Source organism: Girardinichthys multiradiatus, chromosome 14 (assembly GCF_021462225.1).
Source record: "Girardinichthys multiradiatus isolate DD_20200921_A chromosome 14, DD_fGirMul_XY1, whole genome shotgun sequence".
Taxonomy (NCBI): Eukaryota; Metazoa; Chordata; class Actinopteri; order Cyprinodontiformes; family Goodeidae; genus Girardinichthys; species Girardinichthys multiradiatus.
The window spans coordinates 6,028,301-6,054,817 of NC_061807.1; the positions used below are offsets into that span (position 1 = coordinate 6,028,301).

The 26,517-nt window shown below is 44.3% G+C and overlaps 1 protein-coding gene across 2 annotated transcripts in view; it reads left to right on the forward strand.

The window, feature by feature from the left end:
* The window catches only part of LOC124880037 (7SK snRNA methylphosphate capping enzyme-like), a 33,044-nt gene extending 11,052 nt beyond the window's left edge, over positions 1-21,992 (forward strand). For both annotated transcript variants that reach the window (XM_047384914.1, XM_047384915.1), the window contains exons 6-8: positions 4,577-4,789; positions 5,292-5,400; positions 21,698-21,992. In XM_047384914.1, coding sequence (XP_047240870.1) covers positions 4,577-4,789; positions 5,292-5,400; positions 21,698-21,750 — 375 coding nt within the window. In that variant the 3' untranslated portion in view covers positions 21,751-21,992. The remainder of the gene's footprint in view (positions 1-4,576; positions 4,790-5,291; positions 5,401-21,697) is intronic.
* Positions 21,993-26,517: the final 4,525 nt, after the last annotated feature.

Below are 26,517 nucleotides of genomic sequence, written 5' to 3' on the forward strand. Positions count from 1 at the left end.
TCCGTAGGGTGGCCGGGCACTCCCTTAGAGATAGGGTGAGGAGCTCGGCCATCCGGGAGGGGCTCGGAGTAGAGCCGCTGCTCCTCCACATCGAGAGGAGCCAGTTGAGGTGGCTCGGGCATCTATACCGGATGCCTCCTGGACGCCTTCCTCGGGAGGTGTTCCAGGCACGTCCCACCGGGAGGAGGCCCAGGGGACGGCCCAGGACACGCTGGAGGGACTATGTCTCTCGGCTGGCCTGGGAACGCCTTGGGCTCCCCCTGGAGGAACTGGAGGAGGTGTCTGGAGAGAGGGACGTCTGGGCGTCTCTGCTGAGTCTGCTGCCCCCGCGACCCGGTCCTGGATAAGCGGAAGACGACGAACGAACGAACGAACGAATTTTCCATAATGTAATGATGAAAATTTAACATTCATATATTTTAGATTCATTGCACACTAACTGAAATATTTCAGGTCTTTTATTGTCTTAATACGGATGATTTTGGCATACAGCTCATGAAAACCCAAAATTCCTATCTCACAAAATTAGCATATTTCATCCGACCAATAAAAGAAAAGTGTTTTTAATACAAAAAACGTCAACTTTCAAATAATCATGTACAGTTATGCACTCAATACTTGGTCGGGAATCCTTTTGCAGAAATGACTGCTTCAATGCGGCGTGGCATGGAGGCAATCAGCCTGTGGCACTGCTGAGGTCTTATGGAGGCCCAGGATGCTTCGATAGCGGCCTTTAGCTCATCCAGAGTGTTGGGTCTTGAGTCTCTCAACGTTCTCTTCACAATATCCCACAGATTCTCTATGGGGTTCAGGTCAGGAGAGTTGGCAGGCCAATTGAGCACAATGATACCATGGTCAGTAAACCATTTACCAGTGGTTTTGGCACTGTGAGCAGGTGCCAGGTCGTGCTGAAAAATGAAATCTTCATCTCCATAAAGCTTTTCAGCAGATGGAAGCATGAAGTGCTCCAAAATCTCCTGATAGCTAGCTGCATTGACCCTGCCCTTGATAAAACACAGTGGACCAACACCAGCAGCTGACACGGCACCCCAGACCATCACTGACTGTGGATACTTGACACTGGACTTCTGGCATTTTGGCATTTCCTTCTCCCCAGTCTTCCTCCAGACTCTGGCACCTTGATTTCCGAATGACATGCAGAATTTGCTTTCATCCGAAAAAAGTACTTTGGACCACTGAGCAACAGTCCAGTGCTGCTTCTCTGTAGCCCAGGTCTGGGGAATGCAGCACCTGTAGCCCATTTCCTGCACACGCCTGTGCACGGTGGCTCTGAATGTTTCTACTCCAGACTCAGTCCACTGCTTCCGCAGGTCCCCCAAGGTCTGGAATCGGCCCTTCTCCACAATCTTCCTCAGGGTCCGGTCACCTCTTCTCGTTGTGCAGCGTTTTCTGCCACACTTTTTCCTTCCCACAGACTTCCCACTGAGGTGCCTTGATACAGCACTCTGGGAACAGCCTATTCGTTCAGAAATGTCTTTCTGTGTCTTACCCTCTTGCTTGAGGGTGTCAATAGTGGCCTTCTGGACAGCAGTCAGGTCGGCAGTCTTACCCATGATTGGGGTTTTGAGTGATGAACCAGGCTGGGAGTTTTAAAGGCCTCAGGAATCTTTTGCAGGTGTTTAGAGTTAACTCGTTGATTCAGATGATTAGGTTCATAGCTCGTTTAGAGACCCTTTTAATGATATGCTAATTTTGTGAGATAGGAATTTTGGGTTTTCATGAGCTGTATGCCAAAATCATCCGTATTAAGACAATAAAAGACCTGAAATATTTCAGTTAGTGTGCAATGAATCTAAAATATATGATTGTTAAATTTTCATCATTACATTATGGAAAATAATGAACTTCATCACAATATGCTAATTTTTTGAGAAGGACTTGTATATGGAATGAAGTCACACAATTTCTTAAAATACAAGAATTTATAAAAAAAAATAAGTCAAAGTCAAACATATTTCAATCAACAAACTCTTTACTTTGCTAAAACAATCCAACTAAACTACCAAGCAGAATTAAAGAATAATGAAGACTAATGGGCTATGTGCAGAGGAAACAGAAACAGAGGAAGTTTCATTATTTCCAACGTTTTTTGACGTTGTTTCCATCATTTTCTGACGTTGTTTCCATCGTTTTCTGACGTTGTTTCCATAATTTTCTGACGTTGTTTCCATCGTTTTCTGAGGTTGTTTCCATCGTTTTCTGATGTTTCCATCGTTTTCTGAGGTTGTTTCCATCGTTTTCTGATGTTTCCATCGTTTTCTGACGTTGTTTCCATAATTTTCTGACGTTGTTTCCATCGTTTTCTGAGGTTGTTTCCATCGTTTTCTGATGTTTCCATCGTTTTCTGAGGTTGTTTCCATCGTTTTCTGATGTTTCCATCGTTTTCTGACGTTGTTTCCATCGTTTTCTGAGGTTGTTTCCATCGTTTTCTTATGTTGTTTCCATCATTTTCTGACGTTGTTTCCATCATTTTCTGACGTTGTTTCCATCATTTTCTGACGTTGTTTCCATCGTTTTCTGACATTGTTTCCATCATTTTCTGACGTTGTTTCCATCGTTTTCTGAGGTTGTTTCCATCGTTTTCTGATGTTTCCATCGTTTTCTGACATTGTTTCCATTGTTTTCTGAGGTTGTTTCCATCGTTTTCTGACGTTGTTTCCATCATTTTCTGACGTTGTTTCCATCATTTTCTGACGTTGTTTCCATCATTTTCTGACGTTGTTTCCATCGTTTTCTGACATTGTTTCCATCATTTTCTGACGTTGTTTCCATCGTTTTCTGATGTTTCCATCGTTTTCTGACATTGTTTCCATTGTTTTCTGAGGTTGTTTCCATCATTTTCTGACGTTTCCAACATTTTCTGACATTGTTTCCATCATTTTCTGACATTGTTTCCATCATTTTCTGACGTTGTTTCCATCGTTTTCTGAGGTTGTTCCCATCGTTTTCTGAGGTTGTTTCCATCGTTTTCTTATGTTGTTTCCATCATTTTCTTATGTTGTTTCCATCGTTTTCTTATGGTGTTTCCATCGTTTTCTGACGTTTCCATCGTTTTCTTATGTTGTTTCCATCATTTTCTGACGTTGTTTCCATCCTTTTCTGACGTTGTTTCCATCGTTTTCTGACGTTGTTCCCATCGTTTTCTGATGTTGTTTCCATCGTTTTCTGACGTTTCCATCGTTTTCTGATGTTGTTTCCATCATTTTCTTATGTTGTTTCCATCATTTTCTTATGGTGTTTCCATCGTTTTCTTATGTTGTTTCCATCCTTTTCTGACGTTGTTTCCATCATTTTCTGACGTTGTTTCCATCCTTTTCTGACGTTTCCATCATTTTCTGACGTTGCTTCCATCATTTTCTGACGTTGTTTCCATCCTTTTCTGACGTTGTTTCCATCATTTTCCGACGTTTCCATCATTTTCTGACGTTGTTTCCATCATTTTCTGATGTTGTTTCCATCATTTTCTGACGTTGTTTCCATCCTTTTCTGACGTTGTTTCCATCGTTTTCTGGCGTTTCCATCGTTTTCTGAGGTTGTTTCCATCGTTTTCTGAGGTTGTTTCCATCGTTTTCTGAGGTTGTTTCCATCGTTTTCTTATGTTGTTTCCATCATTTTCTTATGGTGTTTCCATCATTTTCTGACGTTTACATCGTTTTCTGAGGTCGTTTTCTGACGTTGTTTCCATCGTTTTCTGACGTTTCCATCGTTTTCTGAGGTTGTTTCCATCATTTTCTTATGGTGTTTCCATCGTTTTCTGACGTTTCCATCGTTTTCCTATGTTGTTTCCATCATTTTCCTATGTTGTTTCCATCATTTTCTTATGGTGTTTCCATCGTTTTCTGAGGTTGTTTCCATCATTTTCTTATGGTGTTTCCATCATTTTCTGACGTTTACATCGTTTTCTGAGGTCGTTTTCTGACGTTGTTTCCATCGTTTTCTGACGTTTCCATCGTTTTCTGAGGTTGTTTCCATCATTTTCTTATGGTGTTTCCATCGTTTTCTGACGTTTCCATCGTTTTCCTATGTTGTTTCCATCATTTTCCTATGTTGTTTCCATCATTTTCTTATGGTGTTTCCATCATTTTCTGACGTTTACATCGTTTTCTGAGGTCGTTTTCTGACGTTGTTTCCATCGTTTTCTGAGGTTGTTTCCATCGTTTTCTTATGTTGTTTCCATAATTTTCTGACGTTGTTTCCATCATTTTCTGACGTTGTTTCCATCGTTTTCTGAGGTCGTTTTCTGAGGTTGTTTCCATCATTTTCTGAGGTGTGTTACGTTATTGAGGCTGAATGTGATTCAGTTTTATCGTTCTGGTTTAAACCATAAAAGCTCATGAAGAAACATCAGGTTTGATGCTCCATGAATAAACTGGATGGAGTCATATTTCAGTGGATTTAGGGGAGGTTCAGTTCTCTGTAGTTTATTATTGTCGATTGAAAAGGTTTGTGCCACTTTCACACATTTTCACGGTTTTGTTTATACATGTGACTCCTGGTTTGGTTCTTTTGGATTGGTCTCCATGGTTACTGCATCACCCGTCGACTCCTCCCACAGGGTGACTACGTAACAGAGAGAGAGGCGTGGCCTGGACGGGGTCAGTATGATGTCATCATCTGTCTGGGTGTCACCAAGTGGGTGCAGCTGCAGTCAGGTGACAGGGGCGTGGTCAGTCTGTTCAGACGAGCCTATCAGAGCCTGTCGCCGGGCGGAGTGTTGATTCTGGAGCCACAGTCATGGAGCAGCTACGTTCACAGCAAGAGAGCCTCGGTAACGCCACACACACACACACTGTTCTGTGTCTGTTAGTAACTCACATGTTCATCTGGAGGAAACCCGCCTGGAAACATCCGACACTCATGGTTTCTCTGACCGTGAGGAGAAAAGTTAATTTAGCAGAGTCCTGGAGTCAGTGACCTGGTATCAACACAGGTTGTGGGGATGAGGTTCTGATTAGATTCAGATGGTGGAAACAAGAGATGGCTGTGGACCGGAACTGTCTCCTCCGGCAGAACATCTCTGGTTCTGCTGCTTCTGGTTGTCAGGGAGCTAAAGGTGGTGATTATTTTAATAAAGTTTTGTTTTTATTATAAATGAAATAAAATCTATTTTATCTCCATTATTTTTATGATTAAAGTTTGAATGTTTGCATCAGTTTATTGATTTTAATTCAGTCTAATTATAAATCATTTTATTCTGCTGAAATGATTCTTTCCTGCATTTGGGTCCAGATGTTCTGATTAATGACCTCATTGTTGGCTTCTGATCCCAGGAGACGACGATCCGTAACTTCAGAACCCTGAGGATCCGACCAGAACTCTTCACCTCGTTCCTCACCGACAGTGTTGGGTTCAGCTCATACAGACTGCTCACACACACAGGTAACAACACACACACAGGTTACAACACACACACACAAGTAACAACACACACACAGCTAACAACACACACACAGGTTACAACACACACACAGGTTACAACACACACACAGGTTACCACACACACAGGTTACAACACACACACACAGGTAACAACACACACACAGGTTACAACACACACACACAAGTAACAACACACACACAGGTAACAACACACACACAGGTTACCACACACACAGGTTACAACACACACACACAGGTAACAACACACACACAGGTTACAACACACACACACAGGTAACAACACACACACAGGTTACAACACACACACAGGTTACAACACACACACAGGTTACAACACACACACAGGTTACCACACACACAGGTTACAACACACACACACAGGTAACAACGCACACACAGGTAACAACACACACACAGGTTACAACACACACACACAGGTTACAACACACACACACAGGTAACAACACACACACAGGTTACAACACACACACACAGGTTACAACACACACACAGGTTACAACACACACACAGGTAACAACACACACACAGGTTACAACACACACACACAGGTTACAACACACACACACAGGTAACAACACACACACAGGTTACAACACACACACACAGGTTACAACACACACACACAGGTAACAACACACACACAGGTTACAACACACACACACAGGTTACAACACACACACAGGTTACAACACACACACAGGTAACAACACACACACAGGTTACAACACACACACAGGTTACAACACACACACACAGGTTACAACACACACACACAGGTAACAACACACACACAGGTTACAACACACACACACAGGTAACAACACACACACAGGTTACAACACACACACAGGTAACAACACACACACAGGTTACAACACACACACAGGTTACCACACACACAGGTTACAACACACACAGGTTACAACACACACACACAGGTAACAACACACACACAGGTTACAACACACACACACAGGTCACAACACACACACACAGGTAACAACACACACACAGGTTACAACACACACACACAGGTTACAACACACACACACAGGTAACAACACACACACAGGTTACAACACACACACACAGGTAACAACACACACACAGGTAACAACACACACACAGGTTACAACACACACACAGGTTACAACACACACACACAGGTTACAACACACACACACAGGTTACAACACACACACACAGGTAACAACACACACACAGGTTACAACACACACACAGGTAACAACACACACACAGGTTACAACACACACACAGGTTACAACACACACACACAGGTTACAACACACACACACAGGTAACAACACACACACAGGTTACAACACACACACAGGTAACAACACACACACAGGTAACAACACACACACAGGTAACAACACACACACAGGTTACAACACACACACACAGGTTACAACACACACACACAGGTTACAACACACACACACAGGTAACAACACACACACAGGTAACAACACACACACAGGTAACAACACACACACAGGTTACAACACACACACAGGTTACAACACACACACACAGGTTACAACACACACACACAGGTAACAACACACACACAGGTTACAACACACACACAGGTAACAACACACACACAGGTTACAACACACACACAGGTTACCACACACACAGGTTACAACACACACATACAGGTTACAACACACACACAGGTAACAACACACACACAGGTTACAACACACACACAGGTTACAACACACACACACAGGTTACAACACACACACACAGGTAACAACACACACACAGGTTACAACACACACACACAGGTTACAACACACACACACAGGTAACAACACACACACAGGTTACAACACACACACAGGTAACAACACACACACAGGTTACAACACACACACAGGTTACCACACACACAGGTTACAACACACACATACAGGTTACAACACACACACAGGTTACCACACACACAGGTTACAACACACACATACAGGTTACAACACACACACAGGTAACAACACACACACAGGTAACAACACACACACAGGTTACAACACACACACACAGGTTACAACACACACACAGGTTACAACACACACACAGGTAACAACACACACACAGGTTACAACACACACACAGGTTACAACACACACACACAGGTTACAACACACACACACAGGTAACAACACACACACACAGGTAACAACGCACACACACAGGTAACAACACACACACAGGTAACAACACACACACACAGGTTACAACACACACACACAGGTAACAACACACACACAGGTTACAACACACACACACAGGTTACAACACACACACACAGGTAACAACACACACACAGGTTACAACACACACACAGGTTACAACACACACACAGGTTACCACACACACAGGTTACAACACACACATACAGGTTACAACACACACACACAGGTAACAACACACACACAGGTTACAACACACACACACAGGTTACAACACACACACAGGTAACAACACACACACAGGTTACAACACACACACACAGGTTACAACACACACACACACAGGTAACAACACACACACAGGTTACAACACACACACAGGTAACAACACACACACAGGTAACAACACACACACACAGGTTACAACACACACACAGGTTACAACACACACACAGGTTACAACACACACACACAGGTTACAACACACACACACAGGTAACAACACACACACAGGTTACAACACACACACACAGGTTACAACACACACACACAGGTTACAACACACACACAGGTTACAACACACACACAGGTAACAACACACACACAGGTTACAACACACACACAGGTTACAACACACACACACAGGTTACAACACACACACAGGTTACAACACACACACACAGGTTACAACACACACACACAGGTAACAACACACACACAGGTTACAACACACACACACACAGGTTACAACACACACACAGGTTACAACACACACACAGGTAACAACACACACACAGGTTACAACACACACACAGGTTACAACACACACACACAGGTTACAACACACACACACAGGTAACAACACACACAGGTTACAACACACACACACAGGTAACAACACACACACAGGTTACAACACACACACACAAGTAACAACACACACAGGTTACAACACACACACAGGTTACCACACACACAGGTTACAACACACACACACAGGTAACAACGCACACACACAGGTAACAACACACACACAGGTTACAACACACACACACAGGTTACAACACACACAGGTTACAACACACACACAGGTAACAACACACACACAGGTTACAACACACACACAGGTTACAACACACACACACAGGTTACAACACACACACACAGGTAACAACACACACACAGGTTACAACACACACACACAGGTTACAACACACACACACAGGTAACAACACACACACAGGTTACAACACACACACAGGTAACAACACACACACAGGTTACAACACACACACAGGTTACAACACACACACACAGGTTACAACACACACACACAGGTAACAACACACACACAGGTTACAACACACACACACAGGTAACAACACACACACAGGTTACAACACACACACAGGTAACAACACACACAAAGGTTACAACACACACACAGGTAACAACACACACACAGGTTACAACACACACACAGGTAACAACACACACACAGGTTACAACACACACACAGGTTACCACACACACATACAGGTTACAACACACACACACAGGTAACAACACACACACAGGTTACAACACACACACACAGGTTACAACACACACACAGGTAACAACACACACACAAGTAACAACACACACACAGGTAACAACACACACACACAGGTTACAACACACACACACACACCGGTAACAACGCACACACATGTAGCAACACACACACAGGTAACAACACACACACAGGTTACAACACACACACACACACACACAGGTAACAACGTACACACATGTAGCAACACACACACAGGTAACAACACACACACACACAGGTTACAACACACACACACAGGTTACAACACACACACACAGGTAACAACACACACACAAGTAGCAACACACACACATGTAGCAACACACACACAGGTAACAACGCACACACATGTAGCAACACACACACAGGTAACAACACACACACAGGTAACAACACACACACATGTAGCAACACACACACAGGTAACAACACACACACAGGTAACAACACACACACACACAGGTTACAACACACACACACAGGTTACAACACACACACATGTAGCAACACACACACAGGTTACAACACACACACAGGTTACAACACACACACAGGTTACAACACACACACACAGGTTACAACACACACACACAGGTTACAACACACACACAAGTAGCAACACACACACAGGTAACAACACACACACAAGTAGCAACACACACACAGGTAACAACACACACACATGTAGCAACACACACACAGGTAACAACGCACACACATGTAGCAACACACACACAGGTAACAACACACACACACACAGGTTACAACACACACACACAGGTTACAACACACACACACACACAAGTAACAACGCACACAAACAGGTAACAACACACACACACAGGTTACAACACACACACACAGGTAACAACACACACACAGGTAACAACACACACACACAGGTTACAACACACACACACAGGTAACAACACACACACAGGTAACAACACACACACACAGGTTACAACACACACACACACACAAGTAACAACGCACACAAACAGGTAACAACACACCCACACAGGTTACAACACACACACACAGGTTACAACACACACACACACACAAGTAACAACGCACACAAACAGGTAACAACACACCCACACAGGTTACAACACACACACACAGGTAACAACACACACACAGGTAACAACACACACACACAGGTTACAACACACACACACAGGTAACAGCACACACACACAGGTAACAACGCACACACATGTAGCAACACACACACAGGTAACAACACACACACAGGTAACAACACACACACATGTAGCAACACACACACAGGTAACAACACACACACAGGTAACAACACACACACACACAGGTTACAACACACACACACAGGTTACAACACACACACACACACACACAGGTAACAACGTACACACATGTAGCAACACACACACAGGTAACAACACACACACACACAGGTTACAAAACACACACACAGGTTACAACACACACACACAGGTAACAACACACACACAAGTAGCAACACACACACATGTAGCAACACACACACAGGTAACAACGCACACACATGTAGCAACACACACACAGGTAACAACACACACACAGGTAACAACACACACACATGTAGCAACACACACACAGGTAACAACACACACACAGGTAACAACACACACACACACAGGTTACAACACACACACACAGGTTACCACACACACACATGTAGCAACACACACACAGGTTACAACACACACACAGGTTACAACACACACACACACACAGGTAACAACACACACACAGGTTACAACACACACACAGGTTACAACACACACACACACACAGGTAACAACACACACACAGGTTACAACACACACACAGGTTACAACACACACACACAGGTTACAACACACACACACAGGTTACAACACACACACACAGGTTACAACACACACACAAGTAGCAACACACACACAGGTAACAACACACACACAAGTAGCAACACACACACAGGTAACAACACACACACATGTAGCAACACACACACAGGTAACAACGCACACACATGTAGCAACACACACACAGGTAACAACACACACACACACAGGTTACAACACACACACACAGGTTACAACACACACACACACACAAGTAACAACGCACACAAACAGGTAACAACACACACACACAGGTTACAACACACACACACAGGTAACAACACACACACACAGGTTACAACACACACACAGGTAACAGCACACACACACAGGTAACAACACACACACACAGGTTACAACACACACACACACACAAGTAACAACGCACACAAACAGGTAACAACACACCCACACAGGTTACAACACACACACACAGGTTACAACACACACACACACACAAGTAACAACGCACACAAACAGGTAACAACACACCCACACAGGTTACAACACACACACACAGGTAACAACACACACACAGGTAACAACACACACACACAGGTTACAACACACACACACAGGTAACAACACACACACAGGTAACAGCACACACACACAGGTAACAACGCACACACATGTAGCAACACACACACAGGTAACAACGCACACACATGTAGCAACACACACACAGGTTACAACACACACACACAGGTTACAACACACACACACAGGTTACAACACACACACACAGGTAACAACACACACACAGGTTACAACACACACACACAGGTAACAACACACACACAGGTAACAACACACACACAGGTTACAACAAACACACAGGTAACAACACACACACAGGTTACAACACACACACAGGTTACCACACACACAGGTTACAACACACACATACAGGTTACAACACACACACACAGGTAACAACACACACACAGGTTACAACACACACACACAGGTTACAACACACACACAGGTAACAACACACACACAAGTAACAACACACACACAGGTAACAACACACACACACAGGTTACAACACACACACACACACCGGTAACAACGCACACACATGTAGCAACACACACACAGGTAACAACACACACACAGGTTACAACACACACACACACACACACAGGTAACAACGTACACACATGTAGCAACACACACACAGGTAACAACACACACACACACAGGTTACAACACACACACACAGGTTACAACACACACACACAGGTAACAACACACACACAAGTAGCAACACACACACATGTAGCAACACACACACAGGTAACAACGCACACACATGTAGCAACACACACACAGGTAACAACACACACACAGGTAACAACACACACACATGTAGCAACACACACACAGGTAACAACACACACACAGGTAACAACACACACACACACAGGTTACAACACACACACACAGGTTACAACACACACACATGTAGCAACACACACACAGGTTACAACACACACACAGGTTACAACACACACACACACACAGGTAACAACACACACACAGGTTACAACACACACACAGGTTACAACACACACACACAGGTTACAACACACACACACAGGTTACAACACACACACAAGTAGCAACACACACACAGGTAACAACACACACACAAGTAGCAACACACACACAGGTAACAACACACACACATGTAGCAACACACACACAGGTAACAACGCACACACATGTAGCAACACACACACAGGTAACAACACACACACACACAGGTTACAACACACACACACAGGGTACAACACACACACACACACAAGTAACAACGCACACAAACAGGTAACAACACACACACACAGGTTACAACACACACACACAGGTAACAACACACACACAGGTAACAACACACACACACAGGTTACAACACACACACACAGGTAACAACACACACACAGGTAACAACACACACACACAGGTTACAACACACACACACACACAAGTAACAACGCACACAAACAGGTAACAACACACCCACACAGGTTACAACACACACACACAGGTTACAACACACACACACACACAAGTAACAACGCACACAAACAGGTAACAACACACCCACACAGGTTACAACACACACACACAGGTAACAACACACACACAGGTAACAACACACACACACAGGTTACAACACACACACACAGGTAACAACACACACACAGGTAACAGCACACACACACAGGTAACAACGCACACACATGTAGCAACACACACACAGGTAACAACACACACACAGGTAACAACACACACACATGTAGCAACACACACACAGGTAACAACACACACACAGGTAACAACACACACACACACAGGTTACAACACACACACACAGGTTACAACACACACACACACACAGGTAACAACGTACACACATGTAGCAACACACACACAGGTAACAACACACACACACACAGGTTACAACACACACACACAGGTTACAACACACACACACAGGTAACAACACACACACAAGTAGCAACACACACACATGTAGCAACACACACACAGGTAACAACGCACACACATGTAGCAACACACACACAGGTAACAACACACACACAGGTAACAACACACACACATGTAGCAACACACACACAGGTAACAACACACACACAGGTAACAACACACACACACACAGGTTACAACACACACACACAGGTTACAACACACACACATGTAGCAACACACACACAGGTTACAACACACACACAGGTTACAACACACACACACACACAGGTAACAACACACACACAGGTTACAACACACACACAGGTTACAACACACACACACAGGTTACAACACACACACACAGGTTACAACACACACACAAGTAGCAACACACACACAGGTAACAACACACACACATGTAGCAACACACACACAGGTAACAACACACACACATGTAGCAACACACACACAGGTAACAACGCACACACATGTAGCAACACACACACAGGTAACAACACACACACACACAGGTTACAACACACACACACAGGTTACAACACACACACACACACAAGTAACAACGCACACAAACAGGTAACAACACACACACACAGGTTACAACACACACACACAGGTAACAACACACACACACAGGTTACAACACACACACAGGTAACAGCACACACACACAGGTAACAACACACACACACAGGTTACAACACACACACACACACAAGTAACAACGCACACAAACAGGTAACAACACACCCACACAGGTTACAACACACACACACAGGTTACAACACACACACACACACAAGTAACAACGCACACAAACAGGTAACAACACACCCACACAGGTTACAACACACACACACAGGTTACAACACACACACACAGGTAACAACACACACACAGGTAACAGCACACACACACAGGTAACAACGCACACACATGTAGCAACACACACACAGGTAACAACGCACACACATGTAGCAACACACACACAGGTTACAACACACACACACAGGTTACAACACACACACACAGGTTACAACACACACACACAGGTTACAACACACACACACACACAAGTAACAACGCACACAAACAGGTAACAACACACCCACACAGGTTACAACACACACACACAGGTAACAACACACACACAGGTAACAACACACACACAGGTTACAACACACACACACAGGTTACAACACACACACACAGGTAACAACACACACACAGGTAACAGCACACACACAGGTTACAACACACACACAGGTTACAACACACACACACACACATGTAGCAACACACACACAGGTTACAACACACACACAGGTTACAACACACACATACAGGTTACAACACACACACACAGGTTACAACACACACACACAGGTAACAACACACACAGGTTACAACACACACACACAGGTAACAACACACACACAGGTTACAACACACACACACAAGTAACAACACACAGGTTACAACACACACACAGGTTACCACACACACAGGTTACAACACACACACACAGGTAACAACGCACACACACAGGTAACAACACACACACAGGTTACAACACACACTCACAGGTTACAACACACACAGGTTACAACACACACACAGGTAACAACACACACACAGGTTACAACACACACACAGGTTACAACACACACACACAGGTTACAACACACACACACACAGGTAACGACACACACACAGGTTACAACACACACACACAGGTTACAACACACACACACAGGTAACAACACACACACAGGTTACAACACACACACAGGTAACAACACACACACAGGTTACAACACACACACAGGTTACAACACACACACACAGGTTACAACACACACACACAGGTAACAACACACACACAGGTTACAACACACACACACAGGTAACAACACACACACAGGTTACAACACACACACACAGGTAACAACACACACAAAGGTTACAACACACACACAGGTAACAACACACACACAGGTTACAACACACACACAGGTAACAACACACACACAGGTTACAACACACACACAGGTTACCACACACACAGGTTACAACACACACATACAGGTTACAACACACACACACAGGTAACAACACACACACAGGTTACAACACACACAGGTAACAACACACACACAAGTAACAACACACACACAGGTAACAACACACACACACAGGTTACAACACACACACACACACCGGTAACAACGCACACACATGTAGCAACACACACACAGGTAACAACACACACACACAGGTTACAACACACACACACAGGTTACAACACACACACACAGGTAACAACACACACACAAGTAGCAACACACACACAGGTAACAACACACACACATGTAGCAACACACACACAGGTAACAACGCACACACATGTAGCAACACACACACAGGTAACAACACACACACACAGGTTACAACACACACACACACACCGGTAACAACGCACACACATGTAGCAACACACACACAGGTAACAACACACACACAGGTTACAACACACACACAGGTAACAACACACACACAGGTTACAACACACACACAGGTTACCACACACACAGGTTACAACACACACATACAGGTTACAACACACACACACATGTAGCAACACACACACAGGTAACAACACACACACAAGTAGCAACACACACACAGGTAACAACACACACACATGTAGCAACACACACACAGGTAACAACGCACACACATGTAGCAACACACACACAGGTAACAACACACACACACACAGGTTACAACACACACACAGGTTACAACACACACACACAGGTAACAACACACACAAAGGTTACAACACACACACAGGTAACAACACACACACAGGTTACAACACACACACAGGTAACAACACACACACAGGTTACAACACACACACAGGTTACCACACACACAGGTTACAACACACACATACAGGTTACAACACACACACACAGGTAACAACACACACACAGGTTACAACACACACAGGTAACAACACACACACAAGTAACAACACACACACAGGTAACAACACACACACACAGGTTACAACACACACACACACACCGGTAACAACGCACACACATGTAGCAACACACACACAGGTAACAACACACACACACAGGTTACAACACACACACACACACCGGTAACAACGCACACACATGTAGCAACACACACACAGGTAACAACACACACACAGGTTACAACACACACACACACACACACACAGGTAACAACGTACACACATGTAGCAACACACACACAGGTAACAACACACACACACACAGGTTACAACACACACACACAGGTTACAACACACACACACAGGTAACAACACACACACAAGTAGCAACACACACACATGTAGCAACACACACACAGGTAACAACGCACACACATGTAGCAACACACACACAGGTAACAACACACACACAGGTAACAACACACACACATGTAGCAACACACACACAGGTAACAACACACACACACACAGGTTACAACACACACACACAGGTTACAACACACACACATGTAGCAACACACACACAGGTAACAACACACACACAAGTAGCAACACACACACAGGTAACAACACACACACATGTAGCAACACACACACAGGTAACAACGCACACACATGTAGCAACACACACACAGGTAACAACACACACACACACAGGTTACAACACACACACACAGGTTACAACACACACACACACACAAGTAACAACGCACACAAACAGGTAACAACACACACACACAGGTTACAACACACACACACAGGTAACAACACACACACACAGGTTACAACACACACACAGGTAACAGCACACACACACAGGTAACAACACACACACACAGGTTACAACACACACACACACACAAGTAACAACGCACACAAACAGGTAACAACACACCCACACAGGTTACAACACACACACACAGGTTACAACACACACACACACACAAGTAACAACGCACACAAACAGGTAACAACACACCCACACAGGTTACAACACACACACACAGGTAACAACACACACACAGGTAACAACACACACACACAGGTTACAACACACACACACACAGGTAACAACACACACACAGGTAACAGCACACACACACAGGTAACAACGCACACACATGTAGCAACACACACACAGGTAACAACGCACACACATGTAGCAACACACACACAGGTTACAACACACACACACAGGTTACAACACACACACACAGGTTACAACACACACACACAGGTTACAACACACACACACACACAAGTAACAACGCACACAAACAGGTAACAACACACCCACACAGGTTACAACACACACACACAGGTAACAACACACACACAGGTAACAACACACACACAGGTTACAACACACACACACAGGTTACAACACACACACACAGGTAACAACACACACACAGGTAACAGCACACACACAGGTTACAACACACACACAGGTTACAACACACACACACACACATGTAGCAACACACACACAGGTTACAACACACACACAGGTTACAACACACACATACAGGTTACAACACACACACACAGGTTACAACACACACACACACACAAGTAACAACGCACACACATGTAGCAACACACACACAGGTTACAACACACACACACACACACAAGTAACAACGCACACAAACAGGTAACAAAACACACACACAGGTTACAACACACACACAGGTAACAACGCACACACATGTAGCAACACACACACAGGTAACAACACACACACACAGGTTACAACACACACACATGTAGCAACACACACACAGTTAACAACACACACACAGGTAACAACGCACACACATGTAGCAACACACACACAGGTAACAACGCACACACAGGTAACAACGCACACACTTGTAGCAACACACACACGTAGCAACACACACACACAGGTTACAACGCACACACATGTAGCAACACACACACAGGTAACAACACACACACACAGGTAACAACGCACACACATGTAGCAACACACACACAGGTAACAACACACACACACAGGTTACAACACACACACATGTAGCAACACACACACAGGTAACAACACACACACAGGTAACAACGCACACACATGTAGCAACACACACACAGGTTACAACACACACACACACACAAGTAGCAACACACACACACAGGTTACAACACACACACAGGTAACAACGCACACACATGTAGCAACACACACACAGGTAACAACACACACACACAGGTTACAACACACACACATGTAGCAACACACACACAGGTAACAACACACACACAGGTTACAACACACACACACACACAAGTAACAACGCACACAAACAGGTAACAACACACACACACAGGTTACAACACACACACACAGGTAACAACACACACACATGTAGCAACACACACACACAGGTTACAACACACACACAGGTAACAACGCACACACATGTAGCAACACACACACAGGTAACAACACACACACACAGGTTACAACACACACACATGTAGCAACACACACACAGGTAACAACACACACACAGGTTACAACACACACACACACACAAGTAACAACGCACACAAACAGGTAACAACACACACACACAGGTTACAACACACACACACAGGTAACAACACACACACATGTAGCAACACACACACACAGGTTACAACACACACACAGGTAACAACGCACACACATGTAGCAACACACACACAGGTAACAACACACACACACAGGTTACAACACACACACAGGTAGCAACACACACACAGGTAACAACACACACACAGGTTACAACACACACACACACACAAGTAACAACGCACACAAACAGGTAACAACACACACACACAGGTTACAACACACACACAGGTTACAACACACACATACAGGTTACAACACACACACACAGGTTACAACACACACACACACACAAGTAACAACGCACACACATGTAGCAACACACACACAGGTAACAACACACACACAGGTTACAACACACACACACACACAAGTAACAACGCACACAAACAGGTAACAACACACACACACAGGTTACAACACACACACACAGGTAACAACACACACACACAGGTTACAACACACACACAGGTAACAGCACACACACACAGGTTACAACACACACACACACACACATGTAGCAACACACACACAGGTTACAACACACACATACAGGTTACAACACACACACACAGGTTACAACACACACACATGTAGCAACACACACACAGGTAACAACACACACACAGGTAACAACACACACACACACAGGTTACAACACACAAACAGGTAACAAAACACACACACAGGTTACAACACACACACAGGTAGCAACACACACACAGGTAACAACACACACACAGGTTACAACACACACACACACACAAGTAACAACGCACACAAACAGGTAACAACACACACACACAGGTTACAACACACACACACAGGTAACAACACACACACAGGTAACAGCACACACACACAGGTTACAACACACACACACACACATGTAGCAACACACACACAGGTTACAACACACACATACAGGTTACAACACACACACACAGGTTACAACACACACACACACACAAGTAACAACGCACACACATGTAGCAACACACACACACAGGTAACAAAACACACACACAGGTTACAACACACACACAGGTAACAACGCACACACATGTAGCAACACACACACAGGTAACAACACACACACACAGGTTACAACACACACACACAGGTAACAACACACACACAGGCAACAGCGCACACACACAGGTTACAACACACACACACACACGTAGCAACACACACACAGGTTACAACACACACACAGGTTACAACACACACATACAGGTTACAACACACACACACAGGTTACAACACACACACACACACACAAGTAACAACGCACACACATGTAGCAACACACACACAGGTAACAAAACACACACACAGGTTACAACACACACACAGGTAACAACGCACACACAGGTAACAACACACACACACAGGTTACAACACACACACATGTAGCAACACACACACAGGTAACAACACACACACACAGGTTACAACACACACACATGTAGCAACACACACACATGTAGCAACACACACACAGGTTACAACACACACACACAAGTAACAACACACACACTCATGCACACACATCCGTGTTTTACTATCTTTATGAGGACTTTCCATTGACTTCCATTCATTTTCCTTGATTTTTAGTGCCTAACCCTAACCATAACTCAATTTATACCCTAGTCCTAAATCTAACCCCTGTCCCAAGAACGGAATTTGGAAAAGTGAGGACCAGGAAAATGTCCTCACTTTGTCAAAATGTCCTCACTTTGTCAAAATGTCCTCACTTTGTCAAAATGTCCTCACTTTGCGATAAAAATACGAAAAATGGTTCTCACTCAGCAACAAGTACAAGAACACACACACACACGATCACCTGGGCTGGGTCATTCAGGTAACCTCGGATCTCAGAGCTGTTGCCTTCTTATCTGGCTCTGTCACCATGGTAACTAATGCTGGAGTAGGGTTGGTTTCTGGTCTTGGTAAAGTCTGGCCCGGTTAGAGACAGCAGAACTGGGTTTCATGACCGAGTCCAGAAGGGACATCTGCAATAGCTCCCCCTGCTGGACTGAATGGTTTCTAAAACGGAGATGAAACTTCATCTGATGTCCAACAGGAGACACCTGATTAACCCGACCCGGTCCTATAAAGGTACCTAGCAGCTGATTCTGGATCTGAGTGGAGGGTGAAACCAGACCCCCGAATCAGTTATGTAGAACAGAACCTGGCCCATGACTGGCCCATCCTGTTTACTCAGAATCCTCAGGTCAGTCCCTACCTGAAGGACTTGTGAACATCATGTGACCTCACCTGTTTCTGATCCATTTCCAGGTAATCCGAGACCCATTTACCTGTTCCACAAGGGCTCCACCCACAGGAAGTGACATCGTCACTGGATCTGACTGGACAGTGAGACCAAGAGGAAGTGATGTCATCTCTTCAGATCACTCAGACTGTGAACTGAGCATGCTCAGTGTGATGATCTCATAAACCTGGGAGCAGCTGAAACAGTCATGTGACCACGCTCTGATTGGACAGGAACAGCAGACAGGAAGTGACTGATCTTTTCAAAATAAAATCCTTCTCATGTCTATGTTTTTTTTATAATAAAGTGACTGAGCTGCTTGCTGCTTTGTGTTGGTTTGTTTTATGGTTCTGATCCGTGAGATTAAACAGCATGGAGGTCCTTAGAAGATGCACGTGTCAGTTTGGACAGCGCCGATTTAAGGACCAGGAGCTACAATAACATCTGAGAGGACAGAAATGTCCTCTACTGTCCAACACTAGGATCATAACCAGTAGAATAAATCAGTAAAATGAGACATACCTGAGGTGGTACCGAGTGAAGAACCGGTCCTTCAGTCTTACAGCTGATGTCGTCTGTCCCGTTTTCACCACAAAGCAAATAAAAGTGAACAGAAACATGAAGACGTCCGTTTAGACCCGGATAAACAGAAACGTGAAGACGTCCGTTTGGACCCGGATAAACAGAAACGTGAAGACGTCCGTTTGGACCCGGATAAACAGAAACGTGAAGACGTCCGTTTGGACCCGGATAAACGGAAACGTGAAGACGTCCGTTTGGACCCGGATAAACGGAAACGTGAAGACGTCCGTTTGGACCCGGATAAACGGAAACGTGAAGACGTCCGTTTGGACCCGGATAAACAGAAACGTGAAGACGTCTTTGGACCCGGATAAACAGAAACATGAAGACGTCCGTTTAGACCCGGATAAACAGAAACGTGAAGACGTCCGTTTGGACCCGGATAAACGGAAACGTGAAGACGTCCGTTTGGACCCGGATAAACGGAAACGTGAAGACGTCCGTTTGGACCCGGATAAACAGAAACGTGAAGACGTCCCTTTGGACCCGAATAAACAAAAACGTGAAGACGTCCTTGGACCCGGATAAACGGAAACGTGAAGATGTCCGTTTGGACCCGGATAAACGGAAACGTGAAGACGTCCGTTTGGACCCGGATAAACAGAAACGTGAAGACGTCTTTGGACCCGGATAAACGGAAACGTGAAGACGTCCCTTTGGACCCGAATAAACAAAAACGTGAAGACGTCCTTGGACCCGGATAAACAGAAACGTGAAGACGTCCTTGGACCCGGATAAACGGAAACGTGAAGAGGTCCGTTTGGACCCGGATAAACGGAAACGTGAAGACGTCCTTGGACCCGGATAAACGGAAACGTGAAGACGTCCTTGGACCCGGATAAACGGAAACGTGAAGACGTCCTTGGACCCGGATAAACGGAAACGTGAAGACGTCCTTGGACCCGGATAAACGGAAATGTGAAGACGTCCGTTTGGACCCGGATAAACAGAAACGTGAAGACGTCTTTGGACCCGGATAAACGGAAACGTGAAGACGTCCCTTTGGACCCGAATAAACAAAAACGTGAAGACGTCCTTGGACCCGGATAAACAGAAACGTGAAGACGTCCTTGGACCCGGATAAACGGAAACGTGAAGAGGTCCGTTTGGACCCGGATAAACGGAAACGTGAAGACGTCCTTGGACCCGGATAAACGGAAACGTGAAGAGGTCCGTTTGGACCCGGATAAACGGAAACGTGAAGACGTCCGTTTGGACCCGGATAAACGGAAATGTGAAGACGTCCGTTTGGACCCGGATAAACAGAAACGTGAAGACGTCTTTGGACCCGGATAAACGGAAACGTGAAGACGTCCCTTTGGACCCGAATAAACAAAAACGTGAAGACGTCCTTGGACCCGGATAAACGGAAACGTGAAGACGTCTTTGGACCCGGATAAACGGAAACGTGAAGACGTCCGTTTGGACCCGGATAAACAGAAACGTGAAGACGTCTTTGGACCCGGATAAACGGAAACGTGAAGACGTCCCTTTGGACCCGAATAAACAAAAACGTGAAGACGTCCTTGGACCCGGATAAACGGAAACGTGAAGACGTCCTTGGACCCGGATAAACGGAAACGTGAAGACGTCCTTGGACCCGGATAAACGGAAATGTGAAGACGTCCGTTTGGACCCGGATAAACGGAAACGTGAAGACGTCCCTTTGGACCCGAATAAACAAAAACGTGAAGACGTCCTTGGACCCGGATAAACGGAAACGTGAAGACGTCCCTTTGGACCCGAATAAACAAAAACGTGAAGACGTCCTTGGACCCGGATAAATGGAAATGTGAAGACGTCCGTTTGGACCCGGATAAACGGAAACGTGAAGACATCCGTTTGGACCCAGATGAACAAAAACGTGAAGACGTCCGTTTGGACCCGGATAAACGGAAACGTGAAGACGTTCGTTTGGACCCAGATGAACAAAAACGTGAAGACGTCCGTTTGGACCCGGATAAACGGAAACGTGAAGACGTCCGTTTGGACCCAGATGAACAAAAACGTGAAGACGTCCGTTTGGACCCGGATAAACGGAAACGTGAAGACGTCCGTTTGGACCCGGATAAACAAAAACGTGAAGACGTCCGTTTGGACCCAGATCAATACAGTTTTCACTGAATTCTGAGTCTGGTTGAAAACTTGATTCTTATTTAATGAAAACCCAGAACTTCTGGATCAAAGAAACCAAACATTTATTTTTATTTTTCTACTCAGGCATAGATTTTTTTTCGGTTATATGTGGGTCAGAATTTCGAGGATAAAGTTCTGGTTTTGCATTAAAAGTGTTTGGGTTTCAGAGGCCGTCACCATGAGGAACATGTGGAGTTAAAGTTGTAAACAGATCGGTTCTGTTTCCACTCAGATAATGGATCAGAGTTCTGATCATCTGCTCCAGTGGTTCTGGTTAGGCCCGTTCCTCCAAGGTTAACAGCGCCACCTACAGTCAGCGTCTGACGGTTCCTGCTTAGAGAAACATGAAGTTTAATTTTCCTCATCAGGTTCGGGCCACAAAAATAAAACGGATCATTTCAGAATTTCACATTTACTGTTTTAAAACCCAGAACCGCCAGAATTTTACCTCTGTTTCAGAAAATCCAACGACCACAATCCAACTGGACCGGACCTGCTGGACTAAATCACCTTAAATGATCCCAGAGGGTGGAGATGAATGAGGTCCCACCTCAGAAGCACTGAAACAGAGATGTTCTACCAGGAGGAGCATGGAGGTTCTGGTTCTAGAGAACAGCAGACAAACATGAACATAAAACGGGATCCGCCTTAAACAGAACTTATGTGAAAGAAGAACATTTAATCAAATCAAATGTATTTAAATAACACATTTAAGAACAACCAAAGTGCTGAACACAAAAACAACATTCCAACATTAGACAGTAGAAGATAGAAAGAGAAACATAAATAAAAATAATGAATAATAATCATTGAAATAAAAAGCCCAACAGTATAAATGTTTTCTAAGAATAGACTTAAAACCAGTTGAGGCCTGAGTCATATGAAGCAGAGCTGGTTCCACAGTCTGGGAGCTAGAACCAAAGAGGTCCGATCACCTCTATGACCCAACCTGGACCTTGGGACAACGAGGACAGATGAACATTAGTGTATACTTGAGCTCTATACTGTGGCTCAAGTATAGAGCCACAGTATGGCTCTATACTTGAGCCATACTGTGGTTAATTCTATATCACACATGAATATACAAGCTTGGTATGATAACAACATGGCATGGCCAACAAGCACACTATCTGTGTGCTTTTACTGTATTTTATTTTACTTTACAACAATCTCATTTAGAAAATTGGACATTGGTTCTTGGAAACCATCCATTTGAACAACACAGCTGGTAGTGAAGGATGGTGGTTTTATACCAGCGCCTCTAGATGATTGTGCTTCAACTGAAAATAAATCTAAGTATCATCTGCATATGAGTGAAATAAAATGTTACATTACCTGAAGATGGAGCCTAAGGTACGCATGTCAATGGAAAATAAAATAGGTCCAAGAATTGATCCTTGGGGAACTCCAGAAGTGAGGGGAGGACACTAAAACTTATTTAAAAAAACATGTATGTGGCGTTTCCTCATTATTCTTCCTGATTGTGTTCCACGGCTCCTCATCCTCTAGAATTGATTGATCTTTTCTGCTTTTTATCTTCAATATAATTAATGGTTTTCAGAATATTTACTGAGTTTATTGTGTCTCTGTATCTTCATTGTTTGTCCTGTTTTTATGTTCTGTAAAGCACGTTGACTTATTGATAATTTTCAGTTCAATTCAATTTTATTTATGTAGCGCCAATTAACAGCACATGTCGTCTAAAGGCCTTTCACAAAGTCAATTCAATCAATCATCCTGGTTCCCAGTAAGGTTCCAATTAATCCTAACTATCAACCAGTCAGATTCAATTATTTATTCAAATTGGATAAAACGTTTTTCTATCTAAGGAAACCCAGCAGATTGCATCCAGTCAGTGACTTGCAGCATTCACTCCTCCTGGATGAGCATGTAGAGACAGTGGACAGTCACTGGTGTTGACTTTGCACCAATCCCTCATACTGAGCATGCATGTAGCGACAGTGGAGAGGAAAAACTCCCTTTTAACAGGAAGAAACCTCCAGCAGAACCAGGCTCAGTGTGAGCGACCATCTGCCACGACCGACTGGAGGTTTGAGAGAACAGAGCAGAGACACAAAGAGAACAAAGAAGCACTGATCCAGGAGTACTTTCTATGGGAAGGAAAAGT